General features: G+C 38.3%; 1 protein-coding gene across 1 annotated transcript in view; it reads right to left on the bottom strand.

Moving 5' to 3' along the window:
- Positions 1–11,422: 11,422 nt before the first annotated feature.
- LOC145393387 (adenylate cyclase type 8-like) overlaps positions 11,423–21,250 on the bottom strand; it is a 261,593-nt gene continuing 251,765 nt past the window's right edge. The window contains exon 28 of the mRNA XM_080267483.1: positions 11,423–11,652. Coding sequence (XP_080123609.1) covers positions 11,423–11,652 — 230 coding nt within the window. The remainder of the gene's footprint in view (positions 11,653–21,250) is intronic.

Here is a 21,250-nt window from a genome sequence, read left to right on the forward strand (position 1 = left end):
TTATAAAAGGTACTCAAGTGACAAGAAAAGGAATTTATGCTTATCCACAGCTGCACACCCCCTACCACCAACTCGGCCGAACGCTAACTGAACGGTGAACCGGTTCAACCGGCGCACCTCCCCCCCTCTCCCCCCCCTCATTCCCCCCTTCTCTCCATTCCCCCCCCCCAGCGGACCACAGTTTTCGTGTTTTGGGGTATATATATATATATATATATATATATATATATATATATATATATACACAAATTAATTTATGTGGATGTATGTACGGTATGTGTTCATGAATGTGTTTGTATGTATGTATATTTCAGTAAGGTAATGACTGTACCTTCGCCCTCTGGAGAAATATGAATACGATACCAACTTATTTATAAATAACAGGTGTGTGAATGTGTATGTAAAATATTATTTTTATTTGAATCTCAGTCTGATGGAAGTCGGTAGTTTCCTCAAAACCCCCTCCTTCTCTCAGTCCCCCCCTTTCTTCCCCCTCCCCTCCTCTCCTCTCCGTCCCCCACCCCGACCCCCCTCCTCCTCTTCCTTCTCCTCTCTGACCCCCCCCACCCCCTTTCTTCTGTCCCCCTTGCTCCTCCCCCCTCCTCCTCCCCATTCCCCACCTCCGTCCTTCATACCCTCCATTTCCCCCCTTACTCCTCTCCTACTCTCTCCTTCCCTCCTACTTCTTTCCCTCCACAAAAAGCCGGCAGAAATTCCTTTACCCCCCATTCCTCCCTCCCTCCTTCTCCACCCCCTCCATCCCTCCATTTCCCTCTATTCAAGAGATTCTAGATTATTCTAAAATATACCCTGTTCTGTTTTTCTACTTTTAACTAAACCCGTCCCCCATCGCAGTGATGCACATTTAGGTTCATTCTCGCTTCTACCATACGATTATATTCAACTCAGGATGGATTATTTAGGTGATTTGTTAAGAATATATCCTCCCACGTTCGAAAATCCAGTAGCTGAATAAAATCATTTGGAGTTTGCTAGAATGAAACGGAAATTGTGTAATAGGCCTTACTGTTACTATTACTACTACTACTGGTGCTGCTACTACTACTACTTCTATTTCTACTACTGCTGCTGCTGCTTCTGCTATTACTTTTGCTGCTGCTGATTCTACTACCACTACTACTGTTGTTGCTGCTGTTGCTTCTGCTACGACTACTATTATTGTTGCTGCTGCTGTTGCTACTACTACCCCTACTACTGTTGTTGCTGCTGCTGTTGCTTCTGCTACTACTACTGTTGTTGCTATTGTTCCTGCTGTTGCTGGTGCTCTTCCTCCTCTTTTTGCTCTTCCTCCTCTTTTTGCTCTTCCTCCTCTTTTTTCTCCTCCTCCTCCTGCTTCTATTACTGCTACTACAACAACTATTGCTTCAGCTAGTACTTCTGCTGCTGCTGCTGCTATTTCTGCTGCTGCTACTACTACTAATACTTCTGCTGCTGCACAGAGCAAGGGGGAAAAATTATGGAAGAAAAATAAATCAACAGAGTGCCCAAATAAAATGGGCCACACACTCATCCACTCACAATTCTAGCCACTTGAATCCTTACTCCACACTTATGCACTTTATATTACCTGTCAAATAGATGACTCATAATAATAATGAAAAAAGATGCCAAACCCATCTTGGGCATTTGTCTGTACTGTACGAAATTCATCCCAACTCGATCCTTTGTCAGTACCCTAGCCTATTTAACCTCGATATTTTGCTTTATCATTCCAGCAGGCTACTCATTTACCATATCAGTCCACATTCTTCTTGGCCTACTATGTCTTCTACCTTCATATTTACTCAGTATGTCCCTGCCTTATTTATACCCATTCTCTCCGTACAGCCATACAATTGAAACATGTCTTACTCAACTGTATTATCTACAGACTCCCCTACGCCACACCTTTCACAGATCACATTATTTCATTGTCTGTCTACTCTCTGCATGCTACATATTTCTAGGTAATGCCATCTCAGTGCTCCAATTTCCTCACTTTTCATTTAAACGTGGGCACTAAAGCTCCTTCACGTAATCCTCATGCATGTACCACACTCAACAGTATGGTTTTATCAAGGTTTCATAACACCAATCACCTTCCTTTCCTGTAGCACTCTGCCTTTCACCTTTGCACATTTACCTTTGTCACTGCACCCAGGTACTTAGCCCCCTTACCAGATCCACTCTCTCTCCGAATACCAGCGCATCACACCGAGCCACCTTTTCTCTGATCAGGCATCAATTTACACTTGTCTGGATATACTTCCAAAGAGGCTCCTTCTTGCATCCTCCCTTGCCATTCCTTAATCTTTTATTTCATTACCAAGTTGGTCTATTCTTATAAGAGTATAAAATCAAAGGACACTGAAAGTACTTACTCAGTCATATCTTAATTTTATATCAAGAGGAAAATATAGTCAGATGATTAGTTCTCTTAGTAGAATATAATGGTGATCATGTAAATTTTTTATGTTGTCTGATAATAGAAATCAATGTAATTACTTTAGATATATTATCTGATGTTGGTTATATGTACATTTGATGACATACATCAAGGAATTGTGCTAAGAAAATATTTGCTGTGAATCATTCCTTTCATCACGCTGCTATATATAAGCTAACATTATCATATAAATGAACACACCATAGTATGCTCAAGACATTTACATGTACATACATTTTTCAACTAAAACTACAGTACTCAATGCTTCAGTTACTTACAGTATTTACAGTCACCTCTTATAACATATACACATTAATCTACACATTATGGTAATTACAGTATTGATTAGTAGGTAATCTAAAACAAATTGAAAGCTACTGTTTGTAAGGATTGCAGTATCGAATTTTCGTGGTACTGTACTGCAGACAAATTGGGGTTCCAACGAGTTACATTCAACGGTTTCACTTAACTGGAACTCCCACTCTTGCTTCATTGATGAGATCGATTGCAGTACGAATAAGTAATGACTCTGACTTCTACACACTGATTACATGCTTATTGGTCCTAAGAACTGTATACTTGAGACATCAAGTGCTGCCTCTTTTAGCTGTATATACAGTATTACTTGCTACTGTATGTAAAGTGACTAAACTCCCATGTCAAGAGTCGTCAGAAGAGTACCACAAAGTCAGTTTACACCATATCTTCTATGTCATAATGATTTGTTTCTAACAACAAGTGCAGTGTGCATTGTTGTGAAGTTTAACACCAGCAACACAAGAGAAGCACCATTCAGGACAGCAGCTGAAAGAAATTACTGAACCCTATTAAAAACAGAAGAACATGGTTAGCTAATGCACACTGGAACAGAAGTATTTGTCAGAATAGTATTCTACTTAAAACAATAAGATGAACTCAAAACTGGCCAGAAAACAAACAGAACATGATAAAAGAGTGGAAATGTAAATACAAGAGTATCCCACTGCAGTCAGCCCTGAGAATTATGAAAGTATATCTGGTAAAATACAGTACACTGGGGCCTTTTGAGTAATGCATTAATTTATAGTGCAGGTTTTTATAACACACTAGGTAAAAAATGCAACCTGCCTGAGACATGGCCAGGATCAGCTTTAACCTGGCTGGATTTGAGTAGACATCACTCCAGCCAAGTGTACTCAACTCTCGTCTTGCACGCACATGTGTAGCACCAGCTAATCAGGGCAGTACTCCTGAGGAGGATGGGAATGCTGGTGATAGGAAGAGCTATAGGATGGTAAATGGGTGTGGAAGGTGAGAACTGTGAACAATGGGAGAGGCAAATTGAAAGACCTGGGATGAGGTCATAGAATGTGACCAAAGGGATAAGGGACTGAATAGGGAGGCTGCCAGAGATCAAGTGGCGTGGAAAGCCACCAATAGGTGACCAAGGCTGATGCATGCAAGCATGTTGGAGCCTTTATGAATGATACAATAGAATGTGTGTGTGTGTGTGTGTGTGTGTGTGTGTGTGTGTGTCTGTGTGTTATAAATGATACAATACAATACAATGTTTGTGAGGGGGGGAGGGGAGGGCATGTTATTATTACAACATCCTGTGTTTACAAGGTGATTAGGGTACTTTCTGATAATGGCATAGAAAGAAAAGGGGTAGGCCTACTGTACTTTGTGTGGCAAAAATCAGGTAAGCCAATACATTATACTGGTTTTCCTACTCTTTTACAGTTTGGTTTTCTTTCAAGGGGTACAATGTCTGTAGCAAGTAGGTGCATTACTCAAGGCCCCACTGTCCATTTAACTGAACAATTCAATTACAAAAAATATTGCTCACGGCTAACCCTTCATTACATGTAAGTAAACAATACATGAAATTCAGTATTGTTGATTAAATTCAGTATTCTGTGGTACAAACTCTCAAATGTGAAATGCTTGGTTCCAAAGGCTTTTTGGAAGATGGAATATTTTGTAAGTAGAATTATAATGATGAATTGGAGACAGTCAGTAACAGTATATAGCATCATGATCAGCAGATATAGTAACGTAACTTTCACCAGTAATTTATAATGTTCTTATACATGTCCACAGAAGGATTTTGTCTTCAAATATGTTCTGAGTGTGTGAAGATAGGTGACAGCACTCCCTTTAGAGCATGGAAAAATATTCTGGAACTTCTGAGGTTTTTGGAAGTTGGATTTTTCAATTTACGAGTTTGTACTATACAATACTTGAATTTTTTTAAAATTCATTGTTTCTTTATTTGTAACTGGTTGTTTATCAAAAATTAAATTTTAAGCAATTACCAGCATGTACTGGTGCATCTTCATGAACACGATGGAGGATACAACAAGTCACATTCCTCTACCACATTAAGTAACTCTAACCTGAAAGCCTCAACAACATCAGGAATGCCAGTCATACCTACATATCCTTAATGATTACAAAGTTCATACAAAATATGATCTGAGTCTAAAACATCATAGTTAATGGAAGGAAAAGAAGTACATAAAGCCCCTCCCTTTTTTAAAGTAAATATAAAATTTCAGTTAAAGCCTGCAGACTGTAGTGAATGTTAAGACCTATAAATAGTATGGAAGAATTATATAACCAGTGCAGCACATGAATTCTAAGTGAGAATGCACAGATACAAACTTCTTCATCACAGTGTATGTTGTATGCAAACTACTTGATATGGGAGACATTATGGTCAAGATTACATTGTATTTTTTTATTACTGCACTGAAATACACAAGAAAATGCAGGGGCATTTAAAGAACAATACTCACACACATACAGTGTTGCAGAAAAGTATGAAGGTAGAAAAATACATTTGTCACACAACAACAGTGTATATGGAACTAGGATGCAATTCTTACACCTCTCAAGTAGGTTTGGCAAAATGCTTAGAAGTGTCAGTCTAATTCACCTATCTGGCTTGTTGTATTGTAGTATACTTACATATAAATTATTGTACAGCATTTCTACCACACAGCAGTTCAGTAAAACACATATGATTTATACTTTTCCTTTGATTTATATTGTATGTGTAGTCTACAGTCATCAAGAAGTTAATGAAAGCAATCATTCAAAGTTTCCATAAGTGAACAGCAGTGGTACAACCATATTACAAAGGAATGCTGTCCCACCACTGGTCCAGATTCATCAATGTTCTCGCTGCTGCACTGGTGGGTAAAGGTGGTGGTTACCCCACTTTACCATTACCAGGTACATTATGTACATCAGCAAAAATCATAATGCTAAGCTGATAGGCTTAAGGGGTGGTAACATAGATGAATCTTTACCACCTTCTTTATCAGCCCCTATGGGAGTGGGTATGTTCATGAATCTGGCCTATGGGTTGTAACATTTCTTTGGAGCGTGGCAGTTCAGTATACAGTGGGTATTTGAAAAAAAAAAAAAAAAAAAAAATCTATTGCATGCTACCATGAACATGATTATCAATAGTGAGGGACAAGTGGAAAACTGTATGCAGCATCCACACTCCTAATGCTGCCTCCTTTCCTGTGCTATTGCCACACTGGATTGTATCTACAACAAATCGTAGCTACCATACATTTATGAAGTACTTCTACTGTAAACATTTGGACTACTTACTCTTATACAGTATAATATTTACAAGAAATATAAACACTCACACTTTTACAAGAATATTCATTATACTGTACTACACATCCTATAAACATGGAATATATGTTTTTCAGTACCATATTTAGGGTTACTTCACTTCTTAGCATCTTAAAAAGCAAAATAAATTCTGATGGGCCACATATGGTAGTTTTCAAAACAGTTTTGATGATTATGCTACAAACAGTGTTCGTTAAGCTCCAGTGAAGGATAACTACAAGCTGAAAACAGAACTACCGGTAATATATAAGCTGTCACTTCCTGACCAAACGATGGGTAAGTGGATACAAGGGGTAATTATGGGATTGACTATCAAAGTTACAAAGTTGAAGAAGTGTTCAGTTATTATCTTACAGTATATTAAATGAATTTTCATATCCAAAGTGGTATATTCTTGAAGAGATAAAGCAAATAAAGATATACATAGCCTGATAAATGCACAATGAAATACAACAGTAGTACAGTTTTTGTCCAAAAATCCTGCAGGTACTGCTGCACTACAATACTAAATAACAGACAAAAACTGATGGTATACAACTGATGATTTCCTTTAATATACTGCATAGATGTATAACCTAATAAAGGTGTAAGAGATGCTGATGTGGCCAAAGAAGTGAATAAAAAAATTAATTTCTATTGAACGGTACCTGTATTATATGACATACATTTTCTGAGGTATTATCAAAGTATCACAGAAGATGGGAGTTCTTCACAACAAATAGTATAAACACAGATAAGATTAAGAAATAATTCCATAAGAAGTACAAAAATATGTACACTACATTACATATCTTGGTCAAAGAAGGGTGAAGGTGGGAATAACCTACTTCAGAGAAATTAAAAATGGGTAGATCTACATAAGTATTTCCTACTTAGGATGAATATCATTCTGATATTAGCATACCAGTAGTCTGAAAACATATCGGTTCTATGTTATGACTGTGAGTGAATTTCTAATGAAACAGTTGTACTACAGTAATGCTATCATCAGGTAATTTCATACACATGTCCTATCTTTCTGCATAACTAAAAATATACTACGATATTTTGATATACCATACATTATTAGACATATATGTACTTATATCTCAACACCTGTCATAAGATACATTTACATTGGTCATTTTTAGACTGGTAAGGGGTTTGGAGCTTAACTGTTTAATAAGACAGATGGTCACGAGAGGATGTATGAGAGACTACATACAGGTATATAATACTAATAATATTAATGAATTTCAGTAAGGCATCTGATACGGTGGATAGGAGGGATTGTAATAATAATAAATGATGGAAAAGAAAAGTGTGAGTGCAGATGGATGTGAGAGTAATTCAATATTACTGCTGGAGTGACACAAGGGTGTATGATGTCTTCATGGCTGTGTAATGTTTACAAGGATGATCCAGTATGAAAGATGTCAGGATAAGACATAAAAAATGCAATGGATCTGGTGATGCATGACAAGGAAATTTCCAACCAGGTGTATGCACATTATGCCATTCTGACTGGTAATAGAATGTAGCAGTTTTGTATAGTACAGTGCAGTAGGGCTCTGTGCTGGATATGTCAGCAAAAAATTCTTGATAGTGAATGTAAATACTGTAATAATAAAGTGATGACTTGGGTTGGAAGGTGACTCAGTATAGTACACATACCATTAACCCTTTAATCGCGGGTGTCATCCCAGAATGACATTGCAAAAACTGGACCAAACCGCGGGTGTCATTCTCGAATGTTTGTGAATATTTTGAATACCGTGTGTTTTTTCCGTGTGCCAACTGTTTCAAGGGAGAGTAGCTATTAAGTTCTTTCACTCAAGCTGACCCCCACCTCCCTCCTCCCACCCCCCGGGCCCCCACCTCCCACCCCTCGGGCCCCCCACCCCACCCCAGACCAAACACGCATCAGTATCTGTCCAGCTGTGTGAGTGACAACACCACTGATGTGGCAGTGAAGTGCAGGCAATTACAGTGCCTTTTACCTGCCTCAGTGAACACAGAGTGGGTGTTTATCGTATGTGCAGTGTTCATATATGTTTATAGTATTATTATCAGAATGAGGTTGGCATTTGGTAATGGTGTGTGAGCAAAAAATAGTGATTACAACACCGCTGATGTGGCAGTGAAGTGTGGGCAATTACAATGCCTTTTACCTGCCTCAGTGAACAGAGAGTGGGTGTTTATCGTATGTGCAGTGTTCATATATGTTTATAGTATTATTATCAGAATGAGGTTGGCATTTGGTAATGGTGTGTGAGCGAAAAATAGTGATTTTAGATCGCTCACTTCTAATGGCACTGCCCATCCAGTGATAGTCAACGAAATCATGAAACCTACATCATTGCAAAGCTGAAGGTTAGTACTTTCTAATGGTACCTTATTTTTTGCTCTAGATTTATTCTGTGCAGAGTTATAAAGGTTTAAAGTTTGTTTACATTTTGGCTGGAACCCCCCCGGGAGAGGCCAGTAGGGGCAAAACAATGCCCGCGGTTAAAGGGTTAAGTGGCACCCTGATTAGTGAGGATTTCAAATATGTTGGAGGAATAATAAACAAGAGTGGAAAACGTGAAAAGAGATTGGAAATTTAAAATGCTTTAAGGAAGAATGACAGTTGTATAATTATGATGGTTTTGCTATAAAAGCGAAAATGAACATAAGAGGATTGAAGAAAGCTTCTTTTAGGAGTATCAAGACCCATATTATCCCATAGGTTGGAGAAACTGCCAAGGCATGAATATGATAAGCCAGGTGTAAGAAAGAAGGAAACTGATAATTAACAAATAATGTGAGCTACACAAAAATAACAAGATAAGAGACAGTGATGCTGTCAGTTCGAGTATCGACAGACTGGACGGTAAAGAACTGTGTTTAGACAGAATGGACACTTAAAAGAAAACAAGTATAACTAGGATGGCAAGGCAAAAAAGATGCCACGATGCATGAAAAAGCTGATACAACAAGCAACAAGAAAAGGATTTCCGAAGATGCAAAATACTGTATTATAATTTTAAAATGAAGTCTGAGCAGATGACATTACCAAACAGGAGTACCAAAGCTCATACCATGCCTTTCTTAACCCTTTAGGCTATATCCAGCTTCCAAGAAGTAAATACCACAAAATAATCTGTCACAACCTGGAATGAAATACCCGGTACTAACTTCTTTATTGTCAGCCCAGAAGTTGATAGTTTTTTTTTGTGTGTGTGTGTCTCTTTGAGTAGGGTAAATCTGTCAAGACATTAGCCAAAATAAATTGCAAAGTAGATCAGCTGCAGCCTGTGGGTTAAAAGCCATTGAATTTTAGAACAGATCTGTTTCAGATCTGCTTATGAAGTGACTTTGTTATGAAGTCTACATAATTTAATGGATGAGGATTTGATTTTTGAAGTTTTGGCTGGAAAGTGAAAGAATACCAGCATGTATGGCACACATCACTGGACACTGTCAACGACAACTTGAACCTGCTTATTTTCTTTTCTAGCTTTTGAATTTTACAAGTTTAGTATGATGGGATATGGGAACAAAAAATTAAATCTAAATCTCACAGTGTACATGCATAAATACACATTAAATACTGTAGATCTTTATAAAAATTCATGTAATATTCTTTAATAGGAAGCCCCTAGTACTTTTATGAACAATCTAAACCTACAACAGAGCATTCATGCTAATATACCAATAAGCTACCAAAATAACAAACATAACATTACAGTAATCAACATGTTGACTTGAGGTATTTTAAAAAACTGTTTTTGAAGGTGAAATATTTAGACTCTTTAACAGCTGTACCAGTACCGTACAGTACATCCTTCAACTTTGCACATTTTAACTTTGCAAATCACCAATTTTGTGAGGTAGTTTCAAAAGTCAAGTATTTTTTAACATTTATGAACTTTGCGAGCGATCACACACTTTGCGAGGTCAAGTGGTGGGAGAGTCATCTTACCACACTACTTTGCCACGCAGAGTAGTGACGTCATTGTTCACTGGGCGTACTGCACCTCCTAGTTCAGTGGTCTGACACACCGCCACATTTGTTTGCACCTGTTCCCAACCAAGGTCACTGACCCTCACAATTTCGTGGTGCTCCTCGCAATACCCCAGCAGTCTAACCTTGCACAAATGTTATCATGGCGCCAACGGGTAAGAAGAACAAGAAAATAAGTTTGGAGACCCTGCCCCATCAACCAGCTGCCCTGCCACCCCTCCTCAAGCAGCCAGCAATCCTAGCATCCCTAACCTTTTTGATTCTGATGACCCCAGTGACAATTCTGATTTTGAGGGATTCATGAGAGAAGCAGAAAAAACACAGCAAAATGTGGAAATATCTGTCGACAGTGATAGTGATGACGTAGTCCCCGCGGGGCCACAGTAGCCGTACCCAAGCCTTGCCCTGCCACCAGTCCTGTACACCAAACCAGTCTTCACATCAGTGTACAGTAAATGCATTTTTTTTTTTAATGTTTCTTACCAATGATGTTTTCTTATTAATATTACTGTACAGTACATCAGTTCATGCTTGTTGCATTTATCATCGTAAAATTAAGAGGTAGAGTCGAGAGAAAGAGTGGGAAAAAGTGCTTATCTTAGGGTGATGTCAACCAATTTGCCTATAATTCATATATTTAATTGTTTCAATTTTGCGAATTTTGATTTTGCAAGGGTTTTTGTCGACCATATGCTCGCAAAATTGGAGGAAGGACTGTACTTAGTATTTCTCTTTAGTGCTAAATATCTACCAGGTACCTCAAAAGAAGGAAAGCAAGTACTAAAGAAAAAACATATAAATGCCAGCACATTCATCTCATATTCATCTTTGTTTCTTGTGGGATAATGCAGATAATATATTGCAGATAGGTAATGGACTTTATTCACTCAGTCAAAATACTCAGCAACAACTCTAAAAAAAAACAGTCAGCCAGTAACCATGGTAAAGCTGCTCTCCCTTATGATGTTAATGGTATGGTACTTGGACAATAGTTACTATATCTGTGCTTACCAATAAAAAAAAGAAAAAAAAAAAAAGTTGCCATGACCAAATTCTGCTTTGTTACAAATACTTAAAATTTAAGAAACAAACTTCAGTATAACAATGCTGTAATATTATGTATTTTAAATCTACTTTCATCAATCTGGTGACTTTATTTACTTATTACAGTACTAAGTAAAATCTCTTAGTGTATACTATACACTAGGTTAAAAAGAATACTTATGTGTTTACAAGGAAAGATTAAGAATAAAATTAAAGTAAAAAGAATATAAAAATTTTCTCGCCCTTCTGTCTGACATGTGTTTCTTACAAAATACAATTAATGCTTATTCCACAGAGACCAGTTAGAACTATACAACTTCATCATGGCCTTTGCTGGAGAACTCTTGATGGTCATCTGATTTGGCAAGGCTGCGGAGATTGTGGTGTGAAGATGCAGTCTTTTCCAACCGGCCACCCCTGCGTGAGAGGCCTGGAGTAAGGTCCCGTGCCCCAAGCCCTCCACCGACTGAACATGTTGATGCCCCAGTCTCAGAGGGTGATACTTTACGTTGGCGATCCTTCTTCACCGTAGTATTGCCTGGTGATGATGGGGATTCAGTTAGGCTTCAATGCAGTTATAAACAAGTGTAAAATTAACTATGATAAAAATGTACGGTACTTAGAAATAAAGCCAAAAGGAAAGGCAAGTTTTTGCACAATCAAAAACTTTGCATTTTTAAAGGTTATCTAAAAGAGTCTTTTTCTTTTTTCTATTGGTAGCGCTCTCGTCTAGAATCTGTTAAGACGGGGGTTTGTGCCATGTTCAGGATGCGAAAAGTTTCACTGACAAAGCAGGTGGTTACTGTCCCCCTAATGCAAGGGGATGGGGTAATAAGAAGGACCCCAATGGAAATATGTTGCAGAGGCCTTATTGGGCTATCTTTGGCTGGATAACTGAATAAACTTCTTATTATTATTATCACAGTATTATTATTATTATTATTATTATTACCATTATTATTATTATTATTATTATCTCACAAGATAGTGAGAAAATGGCAGAGTATAAGAGCACAGTGGAAGAAAGATTGGGAAGGTATGAGCTAGAGCAGATGGAAGGGGTGGAAGACGTATGTAAGATATTCACGGAAGAGATAGGCACAATGTGTGAGGTGGTTTGTGGAGTGAGGAGGAGATGCAAGGGTGTGCAAGGGACACCAATGGTGGAATGATGAGGTGAAACGAGCTGCGGAACAAAAGAAGAAGGCATGTAGTGAATGGTTAGCGAGTAGAGGTAGGGGAGAAGATGCGAGAGAGAAGAGAGAGGTATATGTGAGCAGGAGAAGGGAGGTTAAGAGACTGGTAAAGGAGAGTAAAAAGAAAGTGGATGAAGAGTTTGGGAGGAATCTGAGTGTGAAATGGAGGGAGAGTAAGAAATTGTTTTTGAAGGAAGTAAAGAAAGTAAGGCATTGTGAAAGGAGAAATAGTAGGGGAGTGAAAGATAGGAATAATAGATTGCTGGTGGAGAAGAGAGAGAAATTGAGGAGATGGAAGGAACACTTTGAGGATTTGTTGAATGTAGAGAGTGAGAGCAGTACGAGTATAAGTGGTTGGGGAATGGCTGGGAGAAGAAGAGATGAGAGGAGGGAGGAAGAGATCAGTAGGGCGGAAGTACTGGAAGCAATGAAGTAGATCAAGTTGGGAAAGGCCCCAGGAATTGATGAAGTGTGTGGTGAAATGCAGAGGTATGGGGGTGAGATTGTTGTGGAGTGGATATGGAAGTTGTGTAGATTGGCTTGGGAAGAGGGAAGGGTTCCAGAGGACTGGAAATCAAGTATAATTGTTCTTTTATACAAAGGAAAAGGGGAGAGAGAAGTATGTGGTAACCATAGGGGTATTTGCCTTCTCAGTGTGACTGGTAAAATATATGGTAGAATACTCATTGATAGGGTTTGGCATATGACAGAGGAGCTAGTTGGAGAACAAGGGGGATTTAGGAAGGGAAAAGGGTGTGTAGATCAGATATTTGTTCTAAGATGTTTAGTTCAGAAGTATCTACAGAAAGGAAAGAAAGTGTATGCTGCCTTTATGGACTTGGAGAAAGTTTATGACAGAATAGATAGGCAAGGTATGTGGAAGGTATTAAGAATATATGGAGTGGAGGGGAAATTGTTGAGTGCTGTGAAGAGTATGTACGAAGGAGTTAGGGCTACGGTGCTAGTGGGTGGTGAGCTGAGTAAGTTATTTGATTTCAATGTGGGACTGAAACAGGGTTGTGTGATGTCTCCATGGCTGTTTAATATATACAAGGATGGGGTTGTAAAGGAGGTGCAAGGTAGGGCAGTGGATGTGGGGGTGGCTCTAACGAATGAGGGTGAAATTTGGAATATTCCGGTGTTGCTGTTTGCTGATGATACAGTATTGTTGAGTGAAGATGAATAGGAGTTGCAAGGTTTGGTGAATGAATTTGGGACAGTGTGTAGGAGGAGGAAGCTGAAAGTTAATGTAAACAAAAGTAAAGTTATGGTGTTTGAGAGGAATGAAGTCACAGAATGTACAATGAGGTTGGATGGTGAGGATATGGAGACTGTGAGTGCATTCAAGTACTTGGGTAGGGTGATGAGTAAGGATGGAACTTCAGGGGATGAAGTGCGTGAAGGGGTACAGCAGGGAAGGAAGGTTGTTGGTTCACTGAAAGCAGTGATGAGAAACAGGGAGGTGAGTATGGAAGTTAAGAAGACACTGCATGATAGTATTGTGATCCCTACCCTGACGTATGGAAGCGAGGCGTGGACCTTGCAAGAGGGGAACAAGTCAAGAGCGAGAGCAGTGGAAATGAGATACTTGAGAGGAGCATGTGGAGTGACATGGAGGGACAGGTTGACAAGTGAAGAAGTGAAGGAACTTTGTGGGATGGATGTGGATGTGGTTGAGAAGATTAGGAGAAATACACTGAGGTGGTTAGGACATGTGGAGAGAATGGAGAATGAAAGACTGACTAAGAGGGTATATGTAGGTGAGGTGGAGGGAGGGAGAGGGAGGGGTAGACCGAGGATTAGGTGGAGAGATGGAGCTGAGAGGTATATGAGGGAGGGGGGAAGTGAGTTGGGGGGAGGGTAGTCAAATGGTGGGTGACAGAGTGACTTGGAGGCATTTTGTCTGCGGCCACCCTTTGCGGGATTAGGGCGTCGGGCTATAGATAGATAGATTATTATTATTATTATTATTATTATTATTGTGGTAAGTGGGGGCGCTCACCACCCACTCATTCAATATAATGCTGCTTTGGGTGTCTGCCCTTTCCTCTCTTCCATCCTTCCTCCTCTGTCTTTCTTTCCTTCACCTTTTCCTCTTTCTTCTGCCTATGAGTGACTTTACACTCCCTCTTCTGTCTTTCTTTCCTTCATTCTTTTCTCTTCTTTCTGTGTATGGGTAACTCTACACTAAGTGACAAACCAAATGGTTTCCTGTACACCAGGAAACCATTTACCACGCTGGGTGGTAACCATATAACCAAATTATGGCAACTGGTGGTTAAGTGTGTAATTAAGGTGCTCCAATTGGATTAAGCCAGAGTAGGTTTATATCCAAGGAATGGTTGGGGTTTACTGCACAGGTAATGCCACTCAAGGATAAGTGAGGCTGGTCACTCTCATCTTAAATGTCTGGACGAACTTGCCTAGCCCCAGGCTTCTATGCTCCTCATGGGGCGACACAGGATTGGATGAGGGATGGATAGATTATTATTATTATTATTATGATTATGGTTATTATTATGATTATGATTATTATTATAGCCTGCCTTTAGAAGGCAGAGTGATAATGTTTATGTCTGCCTCAGTGTGTGTGTGTGTGTGTGTGTGTGTGTGTGTGTGTGTGTGTGTGTGTGTGTGTGTTCTTACCTAATTGTTCTTACCTAATTGTATCTTTACAGGAATGAGTCAAGCTCGTACTGTCCCGTGTCTTAAACCATATTTATCGTACATATCCTTAAATTTGTGAATTGTTTTGGCACACACTATTTCATTCGGTAGTGCATTCCATTGATCAATTGCTCTGTTTGGGAAACTGAATTTCCTTACGTCTTTATCACCTCTCTTCTTATGCAATTTTTTGCAGTGTCCTCTTGCTGATGCTTCTCCATATGTTAAGTAATCATTTATGTCTATTTTCTCCTTTCCTGATATGCATTTATATAGCATTATCATGTCACCTCTTTTCCTTCTCTCCTGTAGTGTTGGTAGATTCAGTTTATTTAGTCTTTCTTCGTAGCTTAGGTCCCTTAAGCTTGGTATCCATCTTGTAGCGTCCCTTTGAACTTTTTCAATCTTGTCTATGTGCTTTTTGAGATGAGGACTCCAGACTACTGATGCATATTCCAGGGTTGGTCTAATGAATGATGTTATTATCCTTCTTAGCATGTCTTCATTTATGTATGTGAATGCTATTCTCATATTTGCAAGCAGTGTATACATGTTCTGTACCTTCTCACTGATGTGGTCAGCTGGAGATGGTCTGTTATTGATAATCACACCTAGGTCTTTCTCTCTTTCTGATGTGTATAGGGTTTTATTTCCTAACTTATAATCCCAATCAGGTCTTTTTCCACTTTTACCAAACTTGATTACATGACACTTGTCCACATTGAATTCCATTTGCCATGTACTACTCCATTCATGAAGTTTATTTAATTCTTCTTGTAGCTCTTTACAAGAGTCTGTGTTAGTAATTCTCCTTTGTATTTTTGCATCATCTGCAAACATATTCAGATAGCTCTCATTTCCAGTATTACTGTTTATATCATTTATATACACTAAAAACATGATTGGTGCCAGCACTGAACCCTGTGGTACTCCACTAGTCACTTCTTTCCATGATGAGTAGTTTCCTCTTAGTACTGTCCTCATTTCTCTTTTTATGAGAAAGTCTTGCATCCAACAAAACAGTTTGCCTCGAATTCTTCCTTGATGGTACAGTTTCCATAAAAGTCTTTGGTGTGGTACTGTGTCAAACGCTTTCTTGAAATCTAAATAGATACTGTCCACCCATCCTTCCCTTTCCTGTATTGTGTTTGTTACTCTGTCATAGTAGCTCAACAGATTAGTAACACATGATTTTCCTTTTCTGAAACCAAACTGTCTTTCTGTTATCATATTGTGTTCTTCTAGATGATCTACCCAAGCTTTTCTTATAAGTTTTTCTAATACCTTGCTTACAACACTGGTCAGTGATACTGGTTGGTAGTTGAGTGGATTTTGTCTATTTCCTTTCTTGAATAAGGGGACAATATTTGCTTTTTTCCAAATATCAGGTAGTTTACCGTGACTCAAGGATTTCTTGAAAATTAAAAATAATGGTTTACTTAACTCCTTTGCACATTCTCGTAATACCCAACATGAAATTTCATCAGGACCACTTGCTTTTCCTCTGTCTAATCTACTTAACTCCTCCTGTATTACTTTTTCTGCTATTTGTATATCTGGTAGTATGTGCGGTCATGCGTGTTCCACATAGTCCCTCTCAAAATTTTTTTCTTCTGTAAAAACTAATTGGAAATTCTTATTTAGTGCTTCACAAATATCTTTCTCTTGTGTATAAGTGATTCCCTCGTCCGTAATGGATTGTATTATATCTTTTACTTTAGTTTGGTTCTGATATAGCTGTAAAACAGCTTTGGTTGATCACTACTTTTATTTATTATATCCTCCTCAAACTGTTTTTGGGCTTCCCTCCTTATTCTTGTATAGTTGTTTCTTGCCTGTTTGTAATTATTATACGCCCTTTCACTATTGTGTCTTCTGTATCTATTCCACAACAAATCTCTTCTTTCTTTTGATTTTTTACATTCTGTATTGAACCATTTCTGTATTTTCTTATCTGCTTCTTTGTGCTGTGGGATGTACTTCTGGACTCCTATTTCATAAAATTCACAGAATTTTTTACATAGAGCATTTAAATCTTGTCCTCTAAGCTTATTTTCCCAATCAACTTCTAAGAAATACTTCTTTAGGTCTTGATAATTTCCCTTTTTATAGTTTAGGCTCTTTTTGTAACTATCATTGCTGTTTACTATGTCATATGCTATCCTGAAGTTATAATTTAGTACTGCATGATCGCTTTTGCCGAGTGGAGGGTGATATATTAAAATGTCAATATCATTTTCTTGCCTTGTAAATATTAGATCTAGCACTGAAGGTACATCAAGTCCTCTTTTTCTGGTGGTTTCCCTCACATGTTGCATTAAGAAAAACTCTTGTACGAGATCCAGGAGCTTTTGGTCCCAACAGCTTTCTTGGCTATTTATATCTACAGTATTCCAATTTATATATGTATTGAAGTCCCCAGTTAGTATAATTCTTTCCAATTTCTCTTCCATTTTATGTAGCAATGATCTTACACTCTGAATTGTACTCTCTGCCAGGTCCTAATATTCGTCTCTTTCCCATGTGTTTGATCTGGGTGGCATGTACAAATTGGCTACAATTACTTTACCTTCAGATGTGTTGATCTCTACTGCAATCAGTTCTACTTGTGATGGTATATGTAGTTTTATTTCATTGACTTTTAGATTTTTCTTAGTTAATATTATAATTCCTCCTCCTTTTTTTAAATATCTGTCTCTTCTCCATATATTGTATTCCTCTAAGTTTAGTATGTCATTTGATATCCTTGGTATTAATTTTGTTTCAGTTAGGCATATTATTTGTGGTTCATTTTCTCTGACATAATCATTCATCTCTAGTAATTTAGATACCATTCCATCCACATTTGAGTACATCAACTTTATCATCTTGTTTATATACTTGTCATGACATAGTTCTACTACCTTCCTCCTTTTTCTTCCCTCCTGTTTGTGTACCACTTTCGTACCTGCAATCCTATTACTTTGTAAAAAAATTTCTTCTTCTCCTCTTCTGATCTTCCCTCATTTTTTGTTTTTGCTTCCTCCCTTTTCTCTTTCAGTAATTCCAGTTCCTCTTGTGTTAGGCATCTTTTTATCCATACATTTTTGAACTCCTCTTTTTCCTTAAGATTCTTTGCATTTTTTAGTATCTCTTCCACAGTGTTTACACTCTGGAAAGTCACCTTTAGAGGTCTTGTCTTGCTTTTCTCGTATTTCCCTAACCTTTTGTGTTCCTCTATGTCTTTACTACAGATTTCCTCTGATACTTCTTTCAGTAAGCTCATTACATTTGCCATCTCCTTTTTGTCTCTTGTGATCTTGTTTTTAACTTCTTCCTCTTCTATACCAGTGATTACTATTGATTTGTTTATCTCTACTGAATCTCTGACTAGCTTTGGATTGTTTTGGATTATTCTTTTCACCTCCTTTTTAATGTTTTTTTCCTCCACCCTTGTTTCTAAGTCTTTCTTTACTTTCACCATTTCAGCATACGTGGTTTCTACATCATTTTTGTAGCTTTGCACAGCTTCATTCACTTGTGTTATCTTCTCCTCAATATCACTGCTCTGGTCAATAAGACTGCTAACTTGCCTAATTGTCTCTGTGTCATTTTTGAACTCTTCCATAACACTCTCGTGACTGACTACTGTACTTGCCATTTCACTCATTTTCGTCCTAAGTGTACTCAATTCCACTGTTAGTTCACTGATGGTTGTGTCTTTCTTATTGGCCTCCCTTCCTAGTTTTTCTATTTCTTCCTTTTGCAAGTGCATCTGCTTCTTTATTTCATCAATTTCATTTTTGAAAGCCATTTCTAGTTTGTTTACACGTTCAACCAGTCTATTGTGAGTCTCCACTTCAACCAGTTCTTGGTAGAAATCATCATTTTGCTTTTTACCTTTATCCCTTTTCTTTTCCAAATTTGTTTTACTGAAGTATGTATCCATTTTGCAATACTTAAAGTGCAAAGCATGTACTTACAATCTCCTTGTTGTTGTAGTCTAAACAAACCTCAGAGATGACTCGGCGTGTTCTTTCGTCTTGGTTCTATTTCCTGTTTGTACAAATCTTGTTTAAACTTATCATTTTTTTCCTTTTAATAATGAACAATCATTTAGTCTAACCTGGTACTGAGCTTGACTCATACAAAGATACTATTTAGTTAATGCCACTGGCCGTGATGATTTGGTACGGAGCGCCGGTGTCACACGTCCGCCTAGATTGAATCCCTCTGTGTGTGTGTGTGTATTTACCTATTTGTAGTATACAGAAATTGAGCAATGCTCATGTTGTCCTGTCTCCATATCCACATTTATCTAGCCTACTTTTACACACATGAATGTTTTTCTCCTGCACCACCTTTTCGTCTACATCGTTCCAAATATTTATGTATTTACCTAATATACCTAATTGTGATATACACAAAATATGCTATGCTCGTGGGTTCTCGTCACTGTTTCTCAGTAAGTCAAATTTAGCTTTAAACTCATTTAAGTTTTTAGACTGGACAATCTCTTTGTCCAGGCTATTCCATAAGTCTATACTTCTGTAAAGAAAGCTATATTTCTTGATATCCTTCAAGCAGCTTGACTTTTTCAATTTCATTCCATGTCCTCTTGTTGCTCTCTTATCCCATACAAACAGATCTTCTCGGTCAATTTTATCTGCTCCTATCATGGTCCTAAACACTGCAATCATGTCTCCCCTCTTTCTCCTTTCCTCTAAGAAAGGCAAATCCGGCTTTTCCAGCCTCTCTCTGTATGACAGATCTGCCAGACTGGGGACCATCTTGGTTGCTGTTCTTTGTATTCTCTCAGTCTTGTTTATATCTTTCTTTTTGTGTGGGACCACACTACCGCTGCATATTCTAACCTGGGGCGGATCATGGCCACTATCAATTTTTTGATCATCTCCTCATCCATATAATGAAATGCTACTCTTATGTTAGTCAAGAGTTTATGTCTCTCTAACTATCTTGTTAATGTGTTTTTAAGGTGACACACTATCTTGGACCAGCACTCCCAAATCTTTTTCTTCTCTCATTTTTGTGATTAATTCATTACCCAACAAATACTTCAGTGATGGCCTCCTGGTACTTTTACCCATTTCCAGTATTTAACATTTCTTTACATTAAATTTCATTTCCTACGTCCGGCTCCAATCATGTATCCTATCCAGATCCTCTTGCAGCATTTTACAATCCTCCTCAACCTCTGCCTTCCTTAAGATCTTTGCATCATCAGCAAACAGACTTGCATAACTGTTCACTCCATCTACCATATCATTTACGTAAATCAGGAACATTACTGGCGCCAACACTGAGCCTTGAGGGACTCCACTTGTTACTTCCCTCCATCCAGACATCCTATCCTTTATTACTGTCCTCATTTGTCTGTCTCTTAAAAAGTCTCTCATCCATTCCAGGAGTTTCCCCTTCAGTCCTCCTCTATATTCTAGTTTCCACATTAGTCTCTTATGACGTACCTTGTCGAAGGCCTTCTCTAAGTACACACAATTCACCCAACCATCTCTCTCCTGTACCACGTCAATCGCTCTTGAGTAAACGCTCAATAAGTTGGAAACACATGACCTTCCACTTCTGAATCCAAACTGACATTCAGCCAAAATATTCATCTCTTCTAGGTATTTTATTCATCTGTCTTCAGGATTCTCTAACACAATTTTGCGACCATGCTGGTCAGGGACACTGGTCTATAATTCTGGGGTTCTTCCCTGTTTCCTCCCTTATAAATTGGTACCACATTTGCCCTCTACCATTCTTGTGGTACTTTCCCATCTTCCAGAGAACATACAATTAAACTGTGAATCTTATCCGCCAGTTGTTCTCTGCATTCCTTCAGTACCCAATTAGAAATTCCATCAGGTCCTGGGGCTTTCCCTACATCTTGAGTTTCCAGTAATTTATACACTTCCTGTACCTCCACTTTTATATCTTTTATCACCGGTACATTACTAATCACTCCCTCCCCTTCCACAAACTCTTTTTCATTAGTGAAAACCAATTGGAAACATTTGTTCACTATTTCAGCTTGCACTGCTGCATCTTTATAGACCTCTCCTTTTACTTTCAGTTTGGTGATTGCTTCCTTTTGTTTCAGTTTGCCATTAACAAATCTATAAAACAGTTTGGGTTCATCCTTGCATTTGTCTATTATACCTTTTTCAAAATTCCTTTCTTCTTCTCTACGTATTCTTCTGTATTCATTTCTAGTTCTTTTATATTCTTTCTTGGTTCTGTTGTTACCTCCCTTTCTCCAGTTGTTCCACGCCT

The sequence above is a fragment of the Coenobita brevimanus genome, chromosome 24 (assembly GCF_032717465.1).
Source record: "Coenobita brevimanus isolate Jiangsu-jjx chromosome 24, ASM3271746v2, whole genome shotgun sequence".
NCBI lineage: Eukaryota > Metazoa > Arthropoda > Malacostraca > Decapoda > Coenobitidae > Coenobita > Coenobita brevimanus.